The sequence below is a fragment of the Salvelinus alpinus genome, chromosome 3 (genome assembly GCF_045679555.1).
Source record: "Salvelinus alpinus chromosome 3, SLU_Salpinus.1, whole genome shotgun sequence".
NCBI classification, from domain to species: domain Eukaryota; kingdom Metazoa; phylum Chordata; class Actinopteri; order Salmoniformes; family Salmonidae; genus Salvelinus; species Salvelinus alpinus.
The window spans coordinates 63277879-63299983 of NC_092088.1; the positions used below are offsets into that span (position 1 = coordinate 63277879).

Sequence of the window (22105 nt, forward strand, 5' to 3'; positions counted from 1 at the left end):
TGTCTTTAGATGTACAATTCTGTGAACTGTCTTGATCAAGTTTTAAATTGACACAATACCTGTTAGCAAAGTGTCCGCTAGAAATAATGTGCAGGAGCCTGCAGGGATTAGTAGTCTTACATAGTTTCTAATTTAATACTAAGTAGCATTTTCAAATCTGAGCGTAAATAGAGCCGACTATGTTGATAAAAGTCACCTTGTCCGAGAGAGATGTACATGGTTAACAAATCGTCATGCCAGGGTAAGCCTACAAGAAACACTGCCCTTATTAGAAGTGTTTCTAAAAAACCCTATGGGGAAAATGAATGTTGGAAAAACGACAGGAACCATTTCCCTGTTTGACCGCTAGGTTTATGGGTATTAAGATACCTCCACTGTGGGGCTCTATACTAGGCCATTAATAAGAGATCACTTCAGCATAGTATGCTAGCCTAGGTCTAGAGTGTCTTTGTGGGCCCTCCGTGGGTGCGCGATCAGACCATTACAGCGCATTGTCTGGATAACGTCTCTCTAGCCTAAATTCTCCATTTTCCATTCTGTCTGAGTTCTGGCTCTTGTCTGTGTCTGTCTGTGTTTCTGGCCTACTCTGCTATATTTGCCTCTTTCTTCAGCTCTTCCAAAGCGACGGCTGGAAAACGGCCTTCCATGGCGAACAGTATGCTGGAGCCATATCTCAAACATTTATTTTTGGTATAGCCTAACATAGCATAACATGAAGACAATTCATTTGCTTTAATCGTTATATATTTTTGGTGATATTTTCTTAAGTTTAGTTGTATCCTTAGATTACAAATAATCAGCATAAGCGACGGCCTGAAAAAAAATGTGGGAACTGAATGCAAAACAGAGACCCTTGAAGTGCGGGGCGCTTCTGGAGAACGTGTACAAAACCAAAGCGCGCTTCTCAATGGCCAACAGAACATATAGTATCAGAAAGTATGCTAGGCCTACGGTTTCAACCACTGTCAATCAAAGCATTTTAAAAACGCCATGAATAAATCCGAAATTTGTGCGCACATATTTATGTGTTTATGTAGAAATACAACACACCTTTTCTAAATGGGATTGAAGGAACTTGACCAGACACCTAAGTTTCAATAAGGTGTAAAATCACATTCTCTCACTCACACACACACACACACACACACACACACACACACACACACACACACACACACACACACACACACACACACACACACACGAAACTCTTTTCGAAACTACGATGGAGAGTGCAAAAGATACCACAATTGCATTTTCCCTCTGAAAATATAATCAACATATGCCTTCATTTTGATACAAAAATGTTTCACTTTATTTTTCAATAAATGCTTATTTTCCTCAGCAACAAAACATACTCAGCAGGCATTGTTCAGGTGCACAAGGATACATCTCAAATTAACAAAAAAAAGTCTGCAGAAAAAAAAATCCTCTTGCATTTTCGATCTTTTATTTAGGGATGTTCTGATATGATGTTGAATGTTTTCACTGGTAAGGACCCCTTTGCCATTTGTAATAGGCTACATGTAAAGTCATATTTTTTTAAGTAAAGAGATCAGATATAATCATTGCTAATGTTTGCCAGCATAGGCCATTCACATCCTGAGGGATAAGCACCCAGTAGTTTATCCCAAATTGCGCATGGGGATTTAGGCAGTATACAATGCTGTCACAGTATATATCTATATCCAACAGTGACTTTGGAATAGTCCAACTTTTAAAAACACGTTTTTGCCGTTGATGATGAAACATCTAATCTCTTTGTACAAAATTTGTCTCAATATGACGACTTTCAACGATATATCCTTATTGTGCTGCATGGGACACATAAAGGTTTTTACTTATCCCAAAATACTGTAGGTTAGTTATCAACTTCATCAACTCTTGATCAACAAAGTAAATGTTATTCAACTGAAGATCAACACATTCAGCTACCAGGCCCGAATGCCCTGCAGAGTTCCTTGGCAGGCTGTTCCCTGTGATGTTTGGGCCTGAGATTGCGACACGCCCAGGTTCCCAAGGCCCATATTCATAAAGGCGTTAGCAGTAGTGTTGGGCGCTAGAGCAGGCAGGCTAGAGTACGTGCATGAGTAAGTGTTAGTATACACCGGGTTATTGTAAGCCGGGTAGCCATTATAACTATAGGGGCTGGCCGCTCCAACAGTGTAGGATGTATTATAGTTCTGAGATCCAGCCAGGCAGGGCTTCCCATCACGCACCAGCACCGGGACTGCCACTCTCCTAGGCGGGGGAGGATGGTGTGGATGTCCGGCCATCTCTAGGTTCTTGTCCTGCCGCTGCCGTTTACACTTATACCTCCTGTTCTGGAACCATATTTTGACCTGTGTGGAGGTCAGTTTCAGAGTGTTGGCCAGGTGTTCCCTCTCCGGGGCGGATAGGTAACGCTGCTGCTTGAAGCGTCGCTCGAGCTCGAACACCTGCGCCTGGGAAAAGAGTACCCGTGGTTTCCGCCGGGCCCTTTGCTGTTTTGGGGGTTTCTCCAAGTCCGAGTGCACCTGCGTGGACTCCTCGCAGTCCCTCACTCCTATTAGGCCACAAGATTTTCCAGAAAGAGAGAGGAGAGAGGTTTTAGTCATATTTGACGACAGATTCGTCAATTATTTCATTCTATACAAAATAGCTATTCTAATCCTGAAGGTCCATAGTTAGGCTACTGATGTTTTTCAAAATTCATCTCGAGTCTTTTATAATCAATGACACAAATACAAATTTAGCCTATCAGAGAAAATTAAATCAGATAGGCCTTCCTATGATTTGTTGTTCAAATATGGTTGTTTCAGTGTAGTCTGTGGCTTGAAACCGGTTTTACTTCAAATATATGTATTCATTTTAATGGGAACTTTGATGGGGGTGGGGGCCACAAGAAATCTGAACTCATCATGAATAGCGGCAGTGGCTCGCGGGTCTGCATACTCACATCCCTACCCACCACACATGTAGTCAGAGCCGGCCCTAGCCTTTTGGGGGCCCTAAGTTTAATGTAGTTAGGATGGAGATAAATGTTTTCAGTTTTTAATATGATATATGAGTGAGAGTGGCTAACAAAATCAATGGGGGCCCCGGGTTTGTAATTCAACCACGATAGCTGGCTACACTAATTTACCAATCTAAAATATGTTAGCTGGCATGGGCTGAGTGATTGTCAGTGACTGACATAACAAGAGAAAAACTGCTGATGCACAACCAAATTTTGAAATATCACCCGTTTTTTTTGGGGGGGTGGGGGGTTGATCTGCGGGCCTACAAAACGGCCCTGTGCCACCACTTTCCCACCCCTGGTTTAAATAGGGTGATATATGCAGAAGTCGGACACTTTTTGGTAGATCACTATGTAGACATTCAAAATCAGTCTACCCATACTCAGGTGATGTTTATTTTAATGAATTAAGGTCTTATCTACAACTTGATCATTTATTATTCAGGGGATGCTATAAAAAAAAACAACAACCTCAGACTTTTGCTAAAGCGTGGCTTTCAGTGTTGGTGGGACACTTTAGAAAAATATGAACTGGGATCCTATTTTCTCATTAGAAATCCATTAGTGTTCCACTTCACCTCACACTTGTTATGAACTCACCAATACGCCTTGTACAGGCTGGTAGATAACATACTCTCTGTTTTTATACAATTACATTTTATTGAACCCTTTCCATGCCATTACAACATTGATTTGGGGACATTCCAAGCTCTTGGTGAAAATCTAACTAAAGAAGTCTGAACAGCTTTTACCGGATCCTGACACACCTTTACTATCCCCAAATTCTGTCCCCTTTCATAAAGTGAGCCTCTTTTCCAGCCTCCCCTTCGTACATAATTGTGTTTCCTTTCTTTTATTTCCCTCTAATGCCTTCCACTGTCATCCAATGCTGTTTCTCAGGGGGTGCTGCAGCACCCCAGCACTCCTACTTCCTGCGAATCTGTTTCCATGAATGGTTATTAAAAAGCTAGATTGTTAAATTATAATTGACAGAACGACAGCCTTATCATTCTAGCTAAAAGTTTCATATATATGGCATTTCTTCATGCGTTTCAACGGGTCACCCTGTCTAAGAAACCTGACCACACACACTACAATGAAATCACACTAAACAAAAGCATTTAGCAAAAACCCAATGACATTTGTTGTGAATGGGTTGCAAAATTACCATAGTACAGTTCGCTCAAACACAAATGTCCCAATACACTTGAAGTCCCATTAATGCTGACATCAACCTAAAGAGTAAATGCATTAAATAATTAGGGTATATGCAACGTATAGGCCTAATTAAAGCATTTGGCCCAATATTACTTGTAATTTCTAAAAAGGAAATAAATTGCGTGGAACAACATTTCTGTGTTATCTAAAGGTTAATTTCAGTGCAGTAGGTACATTTATCTGAAAAACAACATGGCTCTTTAAATTATTTCTGAAAACGAAGGATGTTGGATTGCTCATATTTTTTATATGGCGACCCAGCCATGCACAATTTGTCAAAATGCTGTCGTTTAGAGCGTTCTCTTCTCCAAAACTATTTATTTACAGGTGAACCCTCTATGTAGATGACAAATCAAATAAAGATATCGCTTTCTATAAAAGGCGCTAATATTGTAATCGTTAAACTGAAGTTGTCTCTAGTTAAATGGAGAAGAAAGAAATATATATATATATGGGTGGATTATCATATACTTGGATTTAATAAATGAGCTTGATAATCTAGAATACTGCAATCATAATAGAGCTAGAATAATAGAATATAATACTTTCTTTTAAAATCAAATGGAGGATACCATGTATGCTGGTAATCAATCACCGACTTACTGGTGTCTATGTCCTCCTGCTCAACTTCCAGGCTGGTGTCGGCTGAGTGTCCCTGTAGCCCCGGGGAAGTGAATATCTCCCCGGCAAGACCCGTCTCCATCAGCCGCTCCTGCACGGTCAGACTACCCAGGTAGGACATCCTCGCCTCTCTCTCCAAGAGCCCGGGGCTGGGACTGTCCCTGTCTCTGCCAGCCAGCATACAAGACGGGGGCGACTGGAGGGCGAAGCGGTGCTGCTGCGACACCGGGTGAGAGCACTCGTGGGGCGGCCCAAGGTGTGAGGCTAGCCGCTGCTGCTGAGACTGCTGCTGAAGCTCCAGCTTCAGTATGTCCTTGACTGAGAACGGCGTGGTGGAGGCAGAAATAACAGGGCTAGGAAGCATTATTATCATCGGCACCTATTCGTTCACATGAAGTAGGAATTATAGTCCCTTGGTGAAGTGGCTCATCCGAGCATAAAGAACTCCTCAAGCAGGTGTTTGTTTGGATAGACGGTTTTTAAGAGTAAACGGATCCAAAAGGGGGTCTATTCGTCTCTTTGAAGAAGAAAAAAGAAAACCTCTACAGTAGCCTGAATGATTGCTGAGCCTTGCTTGTTGTTTGTTCATGGAGTTATGCAAAAGAGGACTGGTTTGTTTCGTGAAGTGACAGCTCTCGTCTCTCTGCCCTGCGCTCTCTGCCTCGCCTACCGTGTCTGTTTAGCTTGTTGGGGGATTTGGTGAGATGCAGTTTCTGTTTTGTTGGAGGACTCAAGGCGGACGCTTCTTTTCCTCCATGTGACGTCACGAGATAATGGGATGGGTGACTGCATGGAGCGAGGGCGCAAGCTCTTCTATGTATTTAGAGTTGAGAAGATTATCAAGTAACAACTATTGAAATGTTGTATTATGTTACATGAAATGAACACGTCTTTATTTCAATTGGAAATTTAAAAAGAAGTAGGCCTAGGCTAGAATAATTTGAATGTGGTATCAGCCCTCAGAGCGTCTGCATGCAGTTTCTGTACAGGTAGGAGACCGGTTTTCATCATATATCCGTTTATGGTTTGCATATAGCTTAGCTCACATTGAAGAGTGTAAAAATGGAGTAGTAACCGACTGAAACTATAATGAACTCAACATAGTTGTAGCCTTCCTCATTACACAAATGGAAGAAGAAAAAGCACGTGTCTTGCAGGTAGAGTGAGAGATTGAGTCAGTGTGTGTGGAGGCCTGCACGGATGAGACTGTTTCTTTTTGGCTGGTTTAATAGGCTAAGAAAACATGCTGATAAGCAGCATAGAGAGGAATACTGATATTAATGACACATTATCTGTTGCTATCAGTGTAGTTTCCGATTTAAGCACTCTCTCTCTCTCTCTCTCTCTCTCTCTAGGCTACTCTCCCTATCATCACACACACTTAGATAATCCAAATCTTATTTTCCTGTTTCCACAAACCGCGGATAAGATAATGGGGGGGGGGGGGGGGGGGGCTAACGATTGCTTTACTGTATTACTAATTGATAGGCTACACTATACAGTGTACATTTGTAACTTAAACACTTACTTCTACAGACATTTACAAGTGTATTTGTATATTTCTAGTGTGTGAAGTATTTTTTTTTTTTACCGGTCAATAACTAAATACAATGGATATAGGCGTACCCAGTATTTGGTAAGAGTATATAAGAGTATAAAATAACAACAACACATAAAAATACAAGAAACTAATACATTTCCCCCATACATTTATTAAACGAACGAACAAAAATTTACAAGGGAATCCTTGAAAAACATAAAATACAACATTGTCATATTCATTCACACACATTTTCGTTTACATTGCATATCGATATTTCTGTCTTAGAATTGTGTTGAAAATATGATAAAACATAGCACATAGCTTTTATATATATTAGGCGACATTGAAACAATATCCAAACTATAATAATTGGCATAGGTCTAATGATTTATAATAATATTAGGACTACAATTATAGGCATTTACTTAAGCTATTATTTGTTAGTCTGTCCTCACATGCTTGTGTGAATAATTCACTTATCGTTTGAATTGATGAAGTCAAACATATAGGAAAGCCCTGAATGCCTTATTGGCTAATCTAAATTGGAACAATTTCACTTACCAATTTTGATGCAGCTATCCTATATAATGTGACCACGTACAAGTGGTCTACAGCCATCGAATAACTCTAAATAGTCAGATTTGTTCTGAATATTAAAGGCTTTAATATTTGTTTCGAATACATGTTTTTTGCCTAGTTGATTGGTTTACAACTAAAAGTAAAACACGCCACGCATTATGTAGCTGCAGACTCATTTAACAGATTGTTTCACAAAGCAAAGAGAAATAGGGTGAGAATAACGTGTATGTGGACAGGATCCAGACCTGCCAGTTTCTCACTCTAGGACTATCCACTGTGTCTACTGGCTCCTCTCGCCGAGGACAGACAGAAAACAGAGCACACTGCGCGTCTTCCACTGCGACTATTTGTGTTGAGATGTTTTATAACTTTGCAATATGATTTACTTTTCTGAATGCCTTGCCCCTCTCCTTTAGTCCATATATGTTTTAGTCCCAGGAAGACAGATGCATGAAAGGGGTCTAAACTATACAACACTGATCAACATTTCAAAATGAGAAGCAAGCATGGACGATGATTCAATAGTGGAACGAACACACACACACACACACACACACACACACACGCACACACGCGCACACACACACACACACACACACACACACACACACACACACACACACACACACACACACACACACACACACACACACACACACAGCTGAGGGACAGCCTGTTGTATGAAATATATTTATTTTCAGATATATGGACCACCGTCTGCAAGCAAACTTTATCGCAAATCCAGAGGGAAAATCAGAGATGTTGTAATGTTACACCTCTACTCTCCTCAAGTCGCCTGTCTACAGTGGCCCAGGACAGGCGCCAGGGACAAAAGCCCCGGTAGCGCCTAAACCGTGCAGAGAGAAAGAAAGGGGGAGAGAAAGACAATACATAATCTCATCCGCTCGCCATCAGCAGAGTGCTGTTTAGATTGGAGGAGCGTCTACCCCGGCTTCTCAAGATGGATGTCTTTAAAACGGCAAATTTGAGAGATGGAGAGCGGGAAGAGGGGGAGAGAGGACGAGGAGGGAGAGGGGGAGTAGAGAGAGAGAGGGAGTGTAGGGAGAGGGCTATAAACACAATTCGTGCACTTGTGTTTTCCAAAACAAAGTCATCCATTATGGTTTGCGTTGCTTGTATTGGCTAAATATGTGGTTACACCGCAATGAAAATGTGGAGCAATCTGAAACAGACTTTGTTTATGGCTATTTTAGCCTAGGGACACAGATAATTTACACATGTATTTAGGTGGAATTTATTGACTCGCAAAACATGACCGGGTGAGCCAAAGGTTTACTCCCGTTGGTTTATTTACAATAGTAATGGGCTACACTCTTAGAAAAAAAGGTTACAAAATGGTTCTTCTTTTTGGATTCCAGGTAGAACACTTTTGGGTTCCATGTAGGATTCTCTGTTGAAAGTGTTCTACATGGAACCCAATAGTTCTTCAAAGAGTTCTATTTAGACAGCCAAAGAACCATTTAAGATTCTACTGAACAAAAATATTAAACGCAACATGTGAAGTGTCTGCTTTGCCAAGATAATCCATCCACTTGACAGGTGAGGCATATCAATCCATCCACTTGAAAGTGTGGCATATCAAGAATCTGTTTAAACAGCATGATCATTACACATGTGTGCCTTGTACTGGGGACAATAAAAGGCCACTCTAAAATGTGCAGTTTTGTCACACAACTCAATGCCACAGATGTCTCAAGGTTTGAGGGAGTGTGCAATTGTCATGCTGACTGCAGGAATATCCACTTCCATTTCTCTACCATAAGCCGCCTCCAATGTCGTATTAGAGAATTTGGCAGTACGTCCAACCGGCCTCACAACTGCATGTAACCACGCTAGCCTAGGACCTCCACATCCGACTACTTCACCTGTGGGATCATCTGAGACCAGCCACCCGGTCAGCTGATGAAACTGAGCAGTATTTCTGTCTGTAATAAAGCCCTTTTGTGGGAGAAACTCATTCTGATTGGCTGGTCCTTGCTCCCCAGTGAGTGGGCCAGTCTCCCAATTGGGTGGTCTATGCCCTCCCAGGCCCATTCATGGCTGCGTCCCTGCACAGTCATGTGAAATCCATAAATTAGGGCCTAATGAAATTATTTGAATTCACTGATTTCCTTATATGAACTGTAACTCAGTAAAATCTGGGAAATTGTTGCATGTTGCGTTGATATTTTTTTGCTCAGTACCTTATATTCTACGAATGTGCTTGATTTTTAAAAGCCATGGCAAAATAATGTTTGAAATAATATTTGTGAACTGTTTGGCAGAGATAATGTCGAGGCTTTGCCTTTCCCCAGGCATAAATGCAGGCAGGTCACCCACGAAATTTGACATTTGGATTAATGTCTAATTCTGACGTGAAACTGAAGTGAGACCGTGAGCGCTTGTTGCCTAAATGAGCGCTGACTGACCGCTGACTGACCGCATGTGTTCCATAGAACAAGGCAGTCAGACATGGTTGCTATAGATAGGCCTATTTCTAATCCATCATGAGATTATCTCACCACCACTGACATCAGGATCCGAGGGGACATGCTTTGACTGTAAAGGCGGTGACTTTCTAATGAAATAGTTTTAGGTTTATGTCTCTATACTTCACCATGCTACCAATCCATATTATTATTTGAATAATCAAATAGACCTAGCATAATAGTGACACAAATATTAATTTGCATAGGCCAGGGCAAAAACTAGTCCTCCTTTCTATATATATATATATATATACATATATATTTTACCCACCTTTTTCTCCCCAATTTCCTGGTATCCAATTGTATATAGTAGTATAGTAGTTACTGTCTTGTCTCATCGCTACAACTCCCATACGGGCTCCGGAGAGATGAAGGTCGAGAGCCATGCATCCTCTGAAACACAACCCAACCAAGCCGCACTGCTTCTTAACACAGCGCGCATCCAACCCGGAAGCCAGCCGCACCAATGTGTCGGAGGAAACACCATACACCTAGCGACCTGGTCAGCGTGCACTGCGCCCGGCCCGCCACAGGAGTCGCTAGTGTGCGATGAGACAAGGATATCTCTACCGGCCAAACCCTCCATAACCCGGACGACGCTAGGCCAATTGTGCGTCGCCCCATGGACCTCACAGTCGCGGCCGGCTGCGACAGAGCCTGGGCTCGTTCCTTTCTATATTGTGCTGTTTTTAGGCATAATTATACTATTTTTGATGTCCTTCTATCAAGTTTTGTCGAGTTAGTGTTGTTTATGTCTGTTAACCCTCATACTACCGACTGGGGTATTTTGACCCCAGAGGCATATTTTTGTAACATAGCCCAAAGGTGGGTAATAAAATTCTTCAAATTGTTAATGACTTTGTCAATCAACTTGTTCTTAACAAAAATAAATAATTGTTTAGTGTTTCTGTATCAATATTGACTTATCGTAATTTTGATTATCTACAAATGTGATATATAGGATCTTTATTTGAATCTAGGTTTCTCTGGAGATTATTTCTCTGCTAATTATAAATGATCCGTACCACCAGAGGGTGGAGGAGGACCTACATAAGAGATTTTGACCAGATAGACAGTTTGCCAAAATATAGCACTCCATGTACTCGCCTAAGATTGCACCTTACTTTTCTATACCACGTATCATATGACTGTGTAGTTTTTTGCATAAAAAAAATCTGCCAATAGTATAAAAACTCTGCCAATGGTGTGTATACTTGATAGAACTGCAATACAGAATTCAGCCTACACTCTGAATCTACATAGAGAGAAGTATCGGTGTTTATACCATGGCATTGTTGAATACTTGTTTCTGATTGGCTTGAAGGGCATTCTAGGCCGTGCATTATTTCCCTTTATGAACTATGTGGTTGGAACCCTGAATGCTGATTGATTGGCTGACAGCCGTGGTATATTTAAGCAATAAGGCACGAAGGGCTGTGGTATATGGCCAATATAACACGGCTAAGGGCTGTTCTTCGCACAACGCAACGCGGAGTGCCTGGATACAGCCCTTAGCCATGGTATATTGGCCATATACCACAAAGCCCTGAGGTGCCTTATTGCTATTATAAACTGGTTACCAACCTAATTAGAGCAATACAAATACATCCTTTGTCATACCCATGGTATACGGTCTGATATACCACAGCTGTCAGCCAATCAGCATTCATCGCTCGAACCACCCAGTTTATAATTAAGCAATAAGGCACCTTGCTAATGGTGTTACGAGCACTGCAGATTGCAGTCGCACAGTCCCGCACATTAAAGGGGGAAAAAATCCTCCGGGGTTTGTGGTATATGGCCAATATACCATGGCCATGGGCTGTATACAGACACTCAGACACAATGCGGAGTGCCTGGACACAGCCCTTAGCCGTGGTATATTGGCCATATATCACAAACCCCCGAGGTGCCTTATTGCTATTATAAACTGGTTACCAAGTAATTAGAGCAGTAAAACTAAACATTTTGTCATACCCATGGTATACGGTCTAATATACCATGGCTTTCAGGTATGACAAAACATGCCTTATTTATTGCTTAAATAACGCATGGTATATCAGAATGGTAGAATTCAATGGCTATAGTTCATTCTTACATGTTCTATGTTTGAGCTGCTTTTGAAAGCCAAAGTCGAATTGAAAACATTATTGGCATTGTTAAATTGGATTTTCATAAGTCTATTTGTTTGGTTACCAAGGCAACTACTGTAGCTATCTAGTAAACTTGCTAGATACTCAGTGGATGTTGGACACATTTCTATCTGCAAATTAACACATTTCTAGTGCCAAATGTGTTCAATTATAGTCATGGTATAAAAGGGATAATCGACTCGGGGCTCTATGCGTTTTCTGGAAAATAATGCAGCTCTGTGGAAGTTTAGCGTAAATCTAAAAAAAAGTATTTATTTGATTCCAGGTTTCTCTGGAGACATAATATTAAATTACACTTATAAGCAGATATATAGGAAGGAAAGGAAAGGGCGAGTATGCCTACATAAGGTGCTCCATCACTGCAGGTGATCTGCTTATCTGGTCAAAATTCCTGATAGATCCCCCTCAACCCTCAACACAATAAAAAAAAAAGACCTTACATGCGTAGTTGCAGTCAAAACAGCTCATAAGGGTATGTCAGTGGTATTAATACTTGTTAGAACTGTAATACAGAAACCAGCTACACTCTAAATGTAGGCCTACACATATTGGTGTGTATTCTCAGAAAAATAGGTAGGCTATACCACAGGAAATGTTATATAGCCTAAATACCAGAATTCCTATAATATCCTCCAATAGTCTATATGTGCAACTAGTTATGTTATTTGGGTGGCTATAACATTTGGTTTGAAGTCATTTTGAGGATTTGAGAATGCTTTTTGAAGCATCCTGCCAGCTAGGCCCTACCACTCCCATTGTTTCACTAGCAGCGATGCTAATCCTGGCAATAGTGTAAGTAAAATAAAACGAACTAAGCTTGGTCATTGTCTCTCCGGATCAATGTGGATGAATCACTTTTTGTCAATAAAATTAAGTACGATATATTTCAAATGTTGGTGTACCGCCCTTTAAATTACAGTAGTTTTTAACACCTAAATATGACAAAATTATTAGGCCTATTTACTTAATTTAAAAAACTATATATAATTCTACAATTAAATAATGGTGAATCAGTAGGCCTACTTTTAGTACTTATGTCGATTGCACTTTGTAAAAAAGCTGCACATTATTTATGGGACAAATGTATATTTTAATTTGACAGAATATGCAAATTATTGTAAAAAAGAATACTTTTGCAAATATTTTATTTCAGATAACCTTATTTACAAGCCTAGTGATGTTTGATAAGAATGAAGTTGCTATTTTGCTATGATTGTTGCTTTTCCCAATAGTTTCTGCTTGGTGTCAAAATGACCCCGGTGGTAATGCATGTATGTAAAATATGTTGATAGTATGAGGGTTAAAAGCTATTATCGTGTCAATCAGAGCAGCCTCGCGGCCGTTGTCCTCTCTGGTCAGCTAAGCGTCACGGATCACTGATGCACCTTGCTAATGGTTTTACGAGCACTGTAGATTGCAGTCGCACAGTCCACACACACACACGCTGCGTGACGAGACACCGCAAGATAAAGAAAGAAAATATATAGCAAAATATGTTTACAGCATTAGAGAAAACCACAGATAATTACGCTGACGTAATTACATTAATAAAATATAGAGTTACATATAGACCAATTGAAGGTTAAATGAAGCGCAAGTCATCCCGCATGGCCATATTCGAAATCTTAGCTCCTGTTCTCTCTGACATGAGAAGGCTAACACGTACACACACGCCGCATGGCGAGATACTGGATGATAAAGTAGAAAAAAAAATCCAGCAACATAGGTCTAAAGCATTAGAGAAAGCACCACAGCCAATGCAACGTTTCATCTATATTTCATCCAATAAAAACGTCCTTCCATTGTAATTATCTACGCTACGTTTCAGCTTTCAGCTGCCTTGTGAAAACAACCATGGGGATGAATAGGGTTATAATAAGATCCAGCATCCAGCATGATAACATACTTAATCAAAATCTATATTTCGACACAGGCTATGGGCTATCATTGGCATAATGACTCCACAACATACATCGAAAGAAAATATTAACTTTTTTTGTATTTCTTATTTTTTTTATGCCAGTATGACTCGTTTCACCGTGTGCTTAATGGTAACGTCTCAACTGTCATCATGATTTTAGGACATCGCCTAAATCTGTCAAAGAAAACAGATGAATAATTTTATAAACTATGAACTAAGACTTTTACACACTGGCCACTTAGGGGCCGTTTTCACCCTTTTGCTTAGTTCTTAGCCTACCCAGAGATCATGTAATGGAGAGATGATGGAATGGCTGTTAACGTTATCAGTGGTTTTCGCGTGCCACTGTCAGCTCTGCTGCAAACCCGAGCTCTTGTTTCCTCGGCAGAATAGCAGAGTCTATCATTGGCATAATGACTCCATAATATAAATGGAAATAAAACACAAAAAAATAGTATTATGATTTTTTTTACAGATAGGCTATTATTGACAGTAATGACTCGGTTCACCGCATGCTAATGGTAGCGCCTCAATGATCATCATGATTTTAGGACAGCCTAAATCTGTCAAGGAAAACAGACTAAGACATTTATAAACTATAAACTAATACATTTACACATTGGCCACTTAGGGGGCATTTTCACACCCATTCTTAGTTCTTAGGCTACACAGAGATAATGGAATGTCTGTTAACGTTATCAGTAGTCCTCGCGTGCCACAGTCAGCCCTGCCGCACTACCAAGCTCAGCACTGTGTTTATGGGGCGGAAGAGCCTGTTTCCGGTCTCTAACAAAACCCAGGACCCGCCACAGTGTCTAGTAGGCGCGGCCTGCGGTGGATGTGACACTGACATGCCGATACAACATCTCCATCATGATTAGGACAGGTAAGGTCATGCTGGGAGATAAGGGCAAGACAGAGCTGAGATATAAAGGCATAGGCCTATAGGGATGGACCTAAAGCCCAAGGCTTCGAATTTCTCCGTCTTCAGCCCAAGCCTTCAAAGACAGACAGGATCGTCAGCAGAATAATTAATCTTAGATGTTAATCCAAATGAAGCACAGGAGCTGTAAAAAAATAAAATAAAGTCGAAATAAACATATCACATTGCAGAAAACAGTGCAAAGACATTTATTTCATTTTAGTGTAGCTAGTGGGCCTAGTTCACATCAACTCACAGATGACTCAAGTAGGTGTGGCTCACTCTCCATAGGATAATTACACTGAGATAATTACCTTAATAAAATATAGAGTTACATGTAGCCAAACTGAAGGTATGATGAAACGCCCGTCATCCCACCTGGCCATATTCAACATCTTAGCTCCTGTTCTCTTTGACATGAGAAGGCTACACACAAAACACACGTACGCACACACTAACCTGTAGAGACAGTCTCTCTCTCTGACAGGGCCTTAGGTAGCCTAGCAGTTAAGTGCATTGAACCAGTAACAGAAAGGTCACTGGTTTGAATCCCTGAGCCGAGTAGTTGAAAAACCTGTTGATGTGCCCTTGAGCAAGGCACGTAACCCTAATTGCTCCTGTAAATTGCTCTGGATGAGAGTGTCTGCCAAATGCCTGTAATGTAAAATGTAGGCCTGTAGTGTAGATCTCTCTCTGGGCTAAGGGTTTGAGAGTACAGTACTGGAGAGTTGGTAGTTACTTAATCAAGATAATAGATAATCTAAAGAGGATGTCCATGGGAAAGTGTTCCATAATCCGTTACAGAGAGAGTATCGCCTGTGTTGTTTAAGATAGAATTCACCCAATAAATTACTGGGAGTTTATTTATTTATATATATATATATATATATACAGTGGGGAGAACATGTAACGATCTGGGTGTCGTGGGTGTGAAGTCAGGCGCAGGAAACAGAGAGTTCAAATTTAGTGCTCTTTAATGCACAAACGGCGGACATAGGCCACCTCACGAAAACACTGGGTGCCGAAAAACAAACGCCCCAAACACAGGGACTAAAACAGTACAGCAAAACCCACGAACATTAACAAACACGTTCGTCTCCAACATACACAAATGTTACCACAAACAATCCCGCACAAAGAAACAGGCGGGCCGGCTGATAATAAAGCCCTACTAATCACCTACAAACTCATAACAGGTGTAATCAAGAAACATACAAGGAGGGGGAGAAAGAAACAGTGGCAGCTAGTAGGCCGGCGACGACGACCGCCGAGCGCCACCCGAACGGGAAGGGGAGCCACCTTCGGTCGGAGTCGTGACAGAACAAGTATTTGATACACTGACGATTTTGCAGGTTTTCCTACTTACAAAGCATGTAGAGGTCTGTCATTCTTTATCATAGGTACACTTCAACTGTGAGAGACGGAATCTAAAACAAAAATCCAGAAAATCACATTGTATGATTATTAAGTAATTCATATGCATTTTATTGCATGACATAAGTATTTGATCACCTACCAACCAGTAAGTATTCCAGCTCTCACAGACCTGTTAGTTTTTCTTTAAGAAGCCCTCCTGTTCTCCACTCATTACCTGTATTAACTGCACCTGTTTGAACTCGTTACCTGCATAAAAGACACCTGTCCACACACTCAATCAAACAGACTCCAACCTCTCCACAATGGCCAAGACCAGAGAGCTGTGTAAGGACATCAGGGATACAATTGTAGACCTGCACAAGGCTTGGATGGGCTACAGAACAATAGGCAAGCAGCTTGGTGAGAAGGCAACAACTGTTGTCGCAATTATTAGAAAATGGAAGAAGTTCAAGATGACGGTCAATCACCCTCGTTCTGGGGCTCCTTGCAAGATCTCACCTCGTGGGGCATCAATGATCATGAGGAAGGTGAGGGATCAGCCCAGAACTACACGGTAGGACCTGGTCAGTGACCTGAAGAGAGCTGGGACCACAGTCTCAAAGAAAACCATTAGTAACACACTACGCCGTCATGGATTAAAATCCTGCAGGGCACGCAAGGTCCCCCTGCTCAAGCCAGCGCATGTCCAGGCCCGTCTGAAGTTTGCCAATGACCATCTGGATGATCCAGAGGAGGAATGGGAGAAGGTCATGTGGTCTGATGAGACATAAATAGAGCTTTTTGGTCTAAACTCCACTCGCCATGTTTGGAGGAAGAAGAAGGATGAGTACAACCCCAAGAACACCATCCCAACCGTGAAGCATGGAGGTGGAAACATCATTCTTTGGGGATGCTTTTCTGCAAAGGGGACAGGACGACTGCACCGTATTGAGGGGAGGATGGATGGGGCCATGTATCGCGAGATCTTGGCCAACAACCTCCTTCCCTCAGTAAGAGCATTGAAGATGGGTCGTGACTGGGTCTTCCAGCATGACAACGACCCGAAACACACAGCCAGGGCAACTAAGAAGCATCTCAAGGTCCTGGAGTGGCCTAGCCAGTCTCCAGACCTGAACCCAATAGAACATCTTTGGATGGAGCTGAATGGCCGTATTGCCCAGCAACAGCCCCGAAACCTGAAGGATCTGGAGAAGGTCTGTATGGAGGAGTGGGCCAAAATCCCTGCTGCAGTGTGTGCAAACCTGGTCAAGAACTACAGGACACGTATGATCTCTGTAATTGCAAACAAAGGTTTCTGTACCAAATATTAAGTTCTGCTTTTCTGATGTATCAAATACTTATGTCATGCAATAAAATGCTAATTAATTACTTAAAAATCATACAATGTGATTTTCTGGATTTTTGTTTTAGATTCCGTCTCTCACAGTTGAAGTGTACCTATGATACAAATTACAGACCTCTACATGCTTTGTAAGTAGGAAAAGCTGCAAAATTGTCAGTGTATCAAATACTTCTTCTCCCCACTGTATATATACATACAGTGGGGCAAAAAAGTATTTAGTCAGCCACCAATTGTGCAAGTTCTCCCACTTAAAAAGATGAGAGAGGCCTGTAATTTTCATCATAGGTACACTTCAACTATGACAGACAAAATGAGAAAAAGAAATCCAGAAAATCACATTGTAGGATTTTTAATGAATTTATTTGCAAATTATGGTGGAAAATAAGTATTTGGTCACCTACAAACAAGCAAGATATCTGGCTCTCACAGACCTGTAACTTCTTCTTTAAGAGGCTCCTCTGTCCTCCACTCGTTACCTGTATTAATGGCACCTGTTTGAACTTGTTATCAGTATAAAAGACACCTGTCCACAACCTCAAACAGTCACACTCCAAACTCCACTATGGCCAAGACCAAAGAGCTGTCAAAGGACACCAGAATACCAGCAACAGTGTGTGAAAACCTTGTGAAGACTTACAGAAAACGTTTGACCTCTGTCATTGCCAACAAAGGGTATATAACAAAGTATTGAGATAAACTTTTGTTATTGACCAAATACTTATTTTCCACCATAATTTGCAAATAAATTCATTAAAAATCCTACAATGTGATTTTCTGGATTTTTGTCCCTCATTTTGTCTTTCATAGTTGAAGTGTACCTATGATGAAAATTAAAGGCCTCTCTCATCTTTTTAAGTGGGAGAACTTGCACAATTGGTGGCTGACTAAATACTTTTTTGCCCCACTGTATATATATTTATTTTATAGCTTACAGTTTAATTCGCTGTCAGTCAGCACCTCTATACTAAATCATTTTCTCTGGGTGTGCGCCACCTCATACTTTTTATTAGATGGAAGTAGTGCCATAAATGTGATTTGTTTTCCCAGCAGAAGGTGTTAAGAGCTTTAGAGGGATGGATTGTACAGGTCTGTAAAATGCATTACACCTCTGGAAAGTAGCTATCAAATATCAAATGAATTGGTAAATGTTCCCACAATGTCCCTCAAAATATGTTTCTTATTAAAGCACAATAATCCAATTGTATGTAGTGCAAAAGTGGGCACTGATAATTGGACATACATCAGAAAATGTATCTTCTCCTTATCCCTGACCGACCTTGTAGGGAGTTCCTAAGCAATTTGCCTTGGCATCAGCACATTGAATAAGCAGGCCAGAGACCAGACTGTATATCTGTCAGGGGCGAGACCCTTCCAGTCCCCTTCCAGTCCCCTTCCAAGGTCCCGGAAGCTGTGTGTTATCAGCAGGGTGTGTGAGAGGGAATGAGCACTGGGTAAAAGGCCCATGCCATTGTGCCTCTGCCTGGGCCAGCATGACGGATGGCCTCCTTCTCTCTGGAGGAAAGGACAAGGCCGGAGGGTAGCTTAGGCCCAGAGTTGCAGTGCAACCCAGCTCTCGTCCACACTGCTGGGTCACGCTAACCAGTGGTTCAACCGTTCTCTAATGGTGGGTATAGTGTGGACCCACTGGTGGATTGGGAATGAGTGGCTATAGGTTGTAGATTGGTGGCAATACACTAGAAATACAGGTAGAAATAATGCTGTCATTATTTGGTGTGTAAGAAGAAATGTCATGTCATGGGTGAAGTTTACAAACCACAGTCGGAACAACACCAGGGGTATAGGGGGCAGAGGTCGGTCTGTGAACCAGAGGATGTAAGGTCAGGCTAGTCTGGGTCTCCAGACACACCACCACCCCCCGGATCCATACCCGGACCCCTGCCCCCCTGCCCCTGTGGGACTCATAACTCAGGCAGCTGTATTCTCCAGGCAGCCTTGGTCCGGGCAGGTGTGTGTTTGTATATATGACCCACTACCAGGGGATGTAAGGCCTGTACGGCTGTGATCTACGACACTGGTAATGAGTCATGTTCAGAGTCTCTGTGTGGGGTTAGGGTGGGGGGTGGAATGCAGCAGTATAGGAAGAAACATGCAACTTAAATAAGCTTATCCTCTCCACTACCTCCCACGCTAAGAAATAGACATACAGAAACTGCAATGGAAAACTCAGTAGAATGGGGTTGTCTTCCCTAGGTACCTTAAGATAAATGCACTAACTGTAAGTCGCTCTGGATAAGAGCATCTGCTACATCAAGGTTTCCCAAACTCGGTCCTGCCCCCCCCCCCCCCCTCCCGGGTGCACGTTTTGGTTCTTGCCCTAGCACTAAACAGCTGATTCAGATAATCAAAGCTTGCTGATGAGTTGGTTATTTGAATCAGCTGTGTAGTAATAGGGCAAAAACCAAAATGTGCACCCGGGAGGCCCAGGACCGAGTTTGGAAAACCCTGTTAAATGACTAAAATGTAAATGTAAAATCTTGTGCATAGGATGTGTGGGCAGAGGTTACCAATCTTTGGTCTGCTGCTGCTGTGTTTCTGTTTCAATAAAACATCTGTCTGGACAGCCATGTTGGAAGAAAAACAAAAGGTTGAGTTGAGGTCATCTGGCCACAGGCATGTAGGACAGTTTACACAATTGGTTACACACAAACACAGTTGTCATGAACCACACACACACGTTTTGTTCTTCTATCCTTGTGGGGACATAAAATTAATTTCCATTCAAAATCAAATTTTTCCTAACCCTAAACTTAACCCTAACCCTAACCCTTACCCATACTCAAACTCTAACCCTAACCCTATCCCTAACCATAACCATAACCAAAACCCTAAACCTAACTGCTAACCCTAACCACATACCTCACCCTAATTCTAACCCTAAATCTAACCCCTAAGCCTAAAATAGCCTTTTTACAAGTGAGGACTGGCAAAATTTCCTCACTTCTCATAATTTTAGTTGGGTTACTATTCTTGTGAGGACTTTTGGTACTCACAAGTATGTAAAACACACACACACACACACACGCACGCACGCACACACACACACACACACTAAAAATCTTCCTGACCTGGAAGAGAAGCACGCTCTTCTCTCTGACTCTCTGCTTTTACATTTCCTCTGTGCATTTCCTTAGAGCAACACAGTGGCGTTGACATCATTGTTCATTGTTTAAAATTGATCAGGTTGAATTATGAGCCGTTTGGAGCGAAAGGATTAATTGAAGACCATGGTTATGGGTCCAATATTAACTGGTGTTTGTTTTTTCTTTTCATAGAGACGTACAACCAAAGGGTGGACGTAGAAACGCAGACGTGAGCCTACCACTTCCTCCTATTGTGTTACAGAGCTACATATTTATACTGAGCTCTGGTCTGGTCAGTCAGAGTCGGGTAAACACTACATCAATCAATTGCTGTAGAACTGAATTTAGTAGGAATGTATGTTCACGCCTTCTGCTTTCTCACTTGAGGAGGTCTGGGCTAGTGTGACCGACTGGGTTCAAACCCAGGTCTCCTGCATTCCACAACACGATGTTCACTTGTTGAGCTAAAGTCTAGGCATTAGGTCAGAGAGCTATATGTCTTCAGGTCTCATACAAGGGTCTTTGTTGGAGAGAGAAAAAAAAGAGAGAGAAAAAGAGAGACAGGGAGAGGAGTGAGGGAGAGAAAGAGAGGCTTGTGGCCAACATTACTGTATGTGACATTGAATATCCCTCTCAAAGCCATTCCCACCACTCAAGTATTAACGTACATGTAAACATATGTAAATCACTGTCATCTGTGGTTTGAAAGTATAGTAACAATGTGGTAGGCTTGCCAGTATCACGTCCATATATTCTAATACACAAGCACCCCCTGGTTTATATTTGCATTGCAAATAACATTAAATGGACTGTTGGAAATGTTTGAGGTGATGTCTGTGATATCTCAGGTGTGGAAGGTGTGGTTTCTCAGTTTGCATGCCAAGCCTGCATATACCTTTGATCAATTGCCTCGGAAGAGAAAACACGTCTGGCTACTGCATGCACGCAACATGTCACTAAACAAACACACACACGCGCACACACACACACACACACACACACACACACACACACACACACACACACACACACACACACACACACACACACACACACACACACACACACACACACACACACACACACACACACACACACACACACACACACACACACACACACACACACACACACACACACACACACACACACACACACACTGAGGCATGTCTGGCTACTGCATACACGCACCATCAGTTGGGGTCGCTGCATACAAGGAAGCAGGGAGGTCCCTGTGCCTCTGTTGTTGGTGTGTCTGGTCCCTTGTTACAGAATTGATGACACTGTCTCAGGAAAACAAACAGCGCGGGGAGCTGAAAGACTGTCACTCAACACAGATCACTGACCCACAGACACACAGGGCAACGCAACATGTGAGCTATGCCAGAAGGTCCCCGCTGGAATGCAGCCGTGTGTATGTGTGTGTGTGTGTGTGCACATTCTCGTGTTTTGTATTAGATACCCATGTGGACTGTGGCTGTGTGTGTTTCTGCACACACACATACACTGTCAGTCCTTCTCCCTGGCCCTCTCAGTCATCTCTAGGCCCCAGGCATGAAGCCTGCTCTGCTCTGCTCAGGGTGCTCAAATCCTATAATTGCTGGCCTGACAGTGACAGGTAATACACACACTGATACCTGGTCTCACCTGGTCGGAAGTAATGAAACATCTACTGCCTGAGCGAGGGAGAGGTGGGGGGAGAGGAGAGGGGGGGGTGACCCTGGCCTTCAGAAAGCCAGACCCTCTTCTGGCAGGCCCACTGGGGTTACCCTGCACCTGGCCCGGGTAGTGAGGGGAAATCATAGAGGTCCCAAACCCTAGAAACATTTTTGAGTTAGATT

General features: G+C 42.1%; 1 protein-coding gene across 1 annotated transcript; it reads right to left on the bottom strand.

Annotated features, from left to right (window-relative positions):
• Window positions 1-1291: 1291 nt before the first annotated feature.
• On the bottom strand, window positions 1292-5516 carry LOC139571100 (homeobox protein Nkx-2.5-like). Its single transcript, XM_071393649.1, has 2 exons — window positions 4820-5516; window positions 1292-2545 (listed from the first exon to the last, which is right to left on the bottom strand). Exons 1-2 carry the CDS (start codon window positions 5208-5210, stop codon window positions 1932-1934), a joined length of 1005 nt encoding a protein of 334 aa, XP_071249750.1. The 5' UTR covers window positions 5211-5516; the 3' UTR covers window positions 1292-1931.
• Window positions 5517-22105: the final 16589 nt, after the last annotated feature.

What these genes read in the sequence shown, in the direction of transcription:
- LOC139571100 (XM_071393649.1), bottom strand. Translation starts at nt 5,210, where the DNA reads ATGATAATAATGCTTCCTAGCCCTGTTATTTCTGCCTCCACCACGCCG. An exon ending in GCAGGAGGACATAGACACCA is followed by an intron (nt 2,546 to 4,819) that starts GTAAGTCGGTGA and finishes GTGGCCTAATAG; the next exon opens with GAGTGAGGGACTGCGAGGAG.